Here is a 5,096-nt window from a genome sequence, read left to right on the forward strand (position 1 = left end):
ATTTTTATGTGATTTCTTAATATATGTGAAAAGTCTAGAATATGTATCTTTGAAAAAACAGAGGGAGTATTACTTTCTCCGTTTCTGAATAAGTATCACTTCGACATTTCCACACAAATTAAGAAAATAGCTGAAATATATGTAAATGTTGTTAATTACACTTTTATGGCCAATAATATTTGAGATAAATAAAATTATTTATAAAATCAAAGTAGTTTGCAATTAATTTTCAGCTGAAAGTAAATACAATTTACATTGAAATTATAAAATGACACTTTTTGTATAACAAGAAATTTTTTTTTGTAAAATAACACGTTTTGTATAACAAGAAAAAAAATTAAAACGACACTTATTATAAAATAAAAGGAGTCTTATCTTTATATTTCAATAATTATTATCTTAAACATATAAAACAACTACTACACGTATACAAAAAAAACGCATTATATAATATTTGAAAATTAGACAATTTTGCGTTTTAAAAGCGCGGATCAAAATCTAGTTAACTATATAAAGATGATGCTATTTACATATAAAAATGATGGTTACATCAAAAAGTGGTTACGTACCAAAATTGTTATACGATATTTGTGACGAACCATCACAACTTTTACCATCACAAATATTTACAGTAATAATATAAAACCATATGCACATGTTTCCTTAGTAACATCTAACGTGACAGGTTGGATCAGAAAAATAGCATAATTTATTTAGTTTCCCTCTCTTGGGTTGATTCTCTCTCACTAAAATATAATTTATTTAGGGGAAAATTGCCAAAACGGAACAAAAATTCAGCATGGTTGTCCCTATAGTATAAAACTATCATTTAGTTGTCCTTTTAGTATAATTTCTTTCATAATCCCAAAACTAACCCTTGATTAATCTAATTAAACACATTAAATTAATATAATTTTAAAAAATAATAATTAAAACGTTTAAAAAGGGAAAATAAAAATAAAAACTTTTATTTTCTTTAATAAAAATAAATTTTGTAAAATTTAATAAAAATAAAAAAAATTTACAAAAATTTTTAAATAAAAAACGTTAAATCAACCTAATAAAAAACAGTTAACAAATTTTTATTTTTTATAAAAAGTTTAAAATGTTTGTAAACTTTTTAATTTTATCAAAATTTTTAATGAAAATATTAAATGTATTTTATAAAGTTTGTTTAAACTTTTTATTAAAAACTTTTTGTAAAGTTTTATTTTATTTTTATAAAATTTACAAATTTATATAGTTTGTTTAAAGTTTTTATTAAACACATTAAACTAAAAGAACTAAAAATAATAATTAAAAACGTTTTAAAAAGGGAAAATAAAATAAAACTTTTAAAATTTTATTTAATAAAAATAAACTTTGTAAAAATAAAAAATAATTTACAAATGTTTTTAATAAAAACGTTAAATAAACTTATTAAAAACATTTTACAAAGTTTTATTTTATAAAAAGTTTAAAACTTTTTAAATAAAATTGTAATTAAATAAAAAATTTAAAATTTATAAAATAAAAATAAAACTTTACAAAAAAATTAATAAAAACTTTAAACTAACTTTATAAAAAGAAACATTTGATAAAGTTTTATTTTTTATAAAAAGTTTATAACTTTTGTAACCATTTTAATTTTATCAAACTTTTTAATAAAAATATAAATTTAAAAAATGTTTTTAATAAAAATAAAATTTGTAAACTTTATAAAGTAAAAATAAAATTTTACAAAAAAATGCACCTAATTTCAAAACACCACATGTTGTATAGATATGTATCATAGTGAACAAGAGTTTGTGAAAAAAACAAAAGAAAAACTATGGAAAAACCATAGATTAATGAATAAGACAAGGGAAAATTATTTTTTAAAAAAATTTGACAAGCAAAATCGAAAATAACACGTTTTAGGAAGTTAGAATATTTTTAGAAGATTTTTAGAATATTTCCATAACTGAAATTTTCATTAATTTTCGCAAAAATCAGGTAATCTTATCCGTAGAAGGCGCATTCTAAAAGTTTAGAACATTGACAAAAATCCAGAACACGCATTCTACTTTTAGTAGACGGAAGAGTACATTTTAGAAAACGCATTCCGCGAAATTTAGAATACTTAATAAAAGTAGAAGATGCTTCCAGACGAAAAGTAGATAGCTTTAGGATTAGTAGAATGCGCATTCCACTTTTTTAGAAAATTAGTAAATAGTAGAATGTACGTTCTAAAAATAGTAGATGAACATGTTTATTTTAGAAAACGCTTTCTACTATACCATTTTCCGTAGAAGGCACATTCTACCTTTAGTAGAACGTATTTTCAAATTCTTATTTATCAACTTTTTGAAAACAAAAAAAATATCAGCATGTGTATATTGGTGTTTTATTAATTGTTTGTATTTTTAATATTTTTTTTGATTCACAAAAGTATTTATTTTATTAGTTTTCAGAAATACAAAGGGTAAAAAAGAGAAAAATTGGACAAAAAATGATTTATACCAAAGGGACAACACCTTTGTTTTTTTGTTCTCTATTAGCAATTTTCCCTTTATTTAGTGAGTGGAGGCTAGCTGTCTTAAAAGTCTAGACATGTTGCAAGAAACCACCGTAAAACCACATCTTTCCAGAGTAATCTTCAAGCTACCAAAGTGTTTGTTCTTGGTTGTGTCGGTGAAGAACAATATTTCCAGAAAATCCATCAATACAAGATGTCAATCGCGATGGATAAAGCGATGATGGCTTTATCATTGGATGAGGATGATGTGCCATTTGAGATGCCCAATCTTTCCCAGTTTCGATTGTCGGAAAGAAACGCTAGAAGTCTGATTGGCCGAATCCTCAATCCAGACTATCAGAAAATGTTCAGAGTGATTCATGAGATCCTAGGAAGTGGCAAAAGGAGGGTAGGGTTCGAGGAGTGGCGTTATCAAAGGAAAGATTTCAATTCTTCTTTGATAAGGAACAGGATCTGCTCGACGTCTTGGAAAAGGGAGTTCACACCTCTAATGAATGGGCTCTAGCAATTGAGAGGTGGGTTGAGAATCCGCCGGAAGATTACCTTCGGTTCATCAATATCTAGGTTCAGATAAGAGATATACCTGTGAATTATTATACGACGAAGGCTATAACAGCGCTTGGTGAGCGGTGTCTTGGTGAAGTTAAAGTTGTCGCGTATGATCCAGACAGACCGCAAATACAAGATTATGTGCGTGTGCTCATACGATTTGATGTTTCTCGTCCTCTTCGCAAGAATAAGGTGATCAATCTCCCAGAGGGTGGAACTGCTACAGTTCGATTCAACTATGAACGCATTCAAAAAAGATGCTATGAATGTCAGAGGCTGAATCATGCTAAAGATGTCTGCCCTCTACTTGTCAGACAGCGACGGGAGTCTGCTTTGGATCGACGTCAGAGAATTCTTATGGAAAAAGCTGAGGCCGAGGCAATCCTTAAGCCTCATGATCCTCTATTTGGTGTTCTGTCTGAAGAACAAGTGGGGGTGGATCCACAGACAGGTAGAAGAAAAATTTCTGATGAAGTTCTGGAGGAAATGCATCGGTACTTGCTGATGGCTACTGAGGAGGATCGTCCAATTCGGATTGCCATGATCAAATCTTCTATTGCTGAAGCTGAAAAAGATCCTATTCTGCAAAAAACGGTGCTGCGCTTGGAAGCTCCCCCAGTGGTTACTTTAGAAGTGGATAAAGGCAAAGGACGACTCTTTGATTTTGATCTTAATGAAGCAGCAGCCTCTTCGCTTCCGATGCAGGGAGGACAAAGAGAAGGGAAGCTACTGGCGTCAGCTTTTAACGCTTTCAGACGAGAGGTGCAGCCTGGTGTTGGGAAGGATGATCGCCTTGTTTTTCCTTCTGAGCAGCTAAGTCATCATCAACCTCAGCTGGCGAAAACTTGGGCAGGGCCTTCGAGTGCCAGACCAGAGCAAGCAACGAGGTGTAGCTCTCTTGGTGTTCAGAGCGATCCAACGGAACATGGTTTTGAATTCTCTTCTTCATCACCATCCGGGATTGCTAGAAAACAAGCAAAGCCTCGAAGACGACCTCATCTGCATAAGCGACATGCTCCTAAACAGCAAGACTCGAACATACTTCAGGAGTTGTATGGATCGGAGGGGAGTGGATCAGGTGTTGGGTCTAAGAGGAAAGGAGTGGTACCTGCTATGAAGGCAAGGAAGATGAAGGAAGCAAGGGTGATCCCGCATGAGGGATCGCCGAAGCATCAATGAGCATAATAAGTTGGAATTGTCAGGGCTTGGGCAAGCCTCAGGGCCTGACAATTTCACGCCTTAGGGAAATGCGTCGGAAATATTTCCCTGAGGTTCTTTTTCTTATGGAAACTATGCGGTGTAGAAATGTTTTAGTCGACTTACAAGTATGGCTCGGATATGATCAGGTGTTACTATAGATCCCGTAGGGCATGCAGGGGGTTTAGCAATATTTTGGAAGACCTCTGTAAATATGAAGTTTTTGGATGTTAATAAAAATCTGGTCGACTGCGTTGTACAGTATGGTAATACCTCTTTTTTTGCTTCCTGTATATATGGTCCGTCCTCTTTGCAACGACGGCTACTGTTATGGGAGAAGCTTAGCAGGATTGGTGTAAATAGAAAGGATTGCTGGTGTGTGTTCGGTGACTTTAATGAGATCCTCCATAATGGGGAGAAGATTGGAGGCGCCTGGAGAGATGATGACTCGTTTGCTCCGTTTAATCAAATGGTGAAGGCATGTAATTTGGTGGAACTGCCAAGCCATGGAAACGGCTTTACTTGGAGTGGCAACCGGAATAAATCTTGGGTTCATACAAGATTGGACCGTTGCTTTGGCAACAAGGCATGGATCAGAAAATTTCCCAGTTCTAATCAGTCTTTTCTTGACAAGCGGGGATCCGATCATCGGCCGGTCCTCATACACCTTATTGCCAGCCAGGATTCTTATCGCGGATGCTTTAGATTTGATAAAAGATTTCTGGAAGTAGCAGGTGTTCAAGATTGTGTGAGACAAGCGTGGCAGTCATCTAATGTTCGCGGGGATTACTCTGTCTCGTCTCGAATTAAAGCGTGTCGGAAGGCTCTGAGTTCTCTTAAGCGCCAAGTGAAC

At 33.0% G+C, this 5,096-nt stretch overlaps 1 protein-coding gene across 1 annotated transcript; it reads left to right on the forward strand.

Annotated features, from left to right (window-relative positions):
• The first annotated feature begins 2,702 nt into the window (after nt 1–2,702).
• Nucleotides 2,703–4,225, forward strand: LOC108825202 (uncharacterized). The gene is made up of 3 exons (XM_018598528.1): nt 2,703–2,885; nt 2,948–3,016; nt 3,104–4,225. The coding sequence occupies exons 1-3, from the start codon at nt 2,703–2,705 to the stop codon at nt 4,223–4,225; spliced, it is 1,374 nt and encodes a 457-aa protein (XP_018454030.1).
• Nucleotides 4,226–5,096: the final 871 nt, after the last annotated feature.

This window comes from Raphanus sativus, chromosome 9 (assembly GCF_000801105.2).
Source record: "Raphanus sativus cultivar WK10039 chromosome 9, ASM80110v3, whole genome shotgun sequence".
Taxonomy (NCBI): Eukaryota; Viridiplantae; Streptophyta; class Magnoliopsida; order Brassicales; family Brassicaceae; genus Raphanus; species Raphanus sativus.

What these genes read in the sequence shown, in the direction of transcription:
- LOC108825202 (XM_018598528.1), top strand. Translation starts at nt 2,703, where the DNA reads ATGGATAAAGCGATGATGGCTTTATCATTGGATGAGGATGATGTGCCA. An exon ending in TAGGAAGTGGCAAAAGGAGG is followed by an intron (nt 2,886 to 2,947) that starts GTAGGGTTCGAG and finishes GATAAGGAACAG; the next exon opens with GATCTGCTCGACGTCTTGGA. An exon ending in CTCTAGCAATTGAGAGGTGG is followed by an intron (nt 3,017 to 3,103) that starts GTTGAGAATCCG and finishes TATACGACGAAG; the next exon opens with GCTATAACAGCGCTTGGTGA.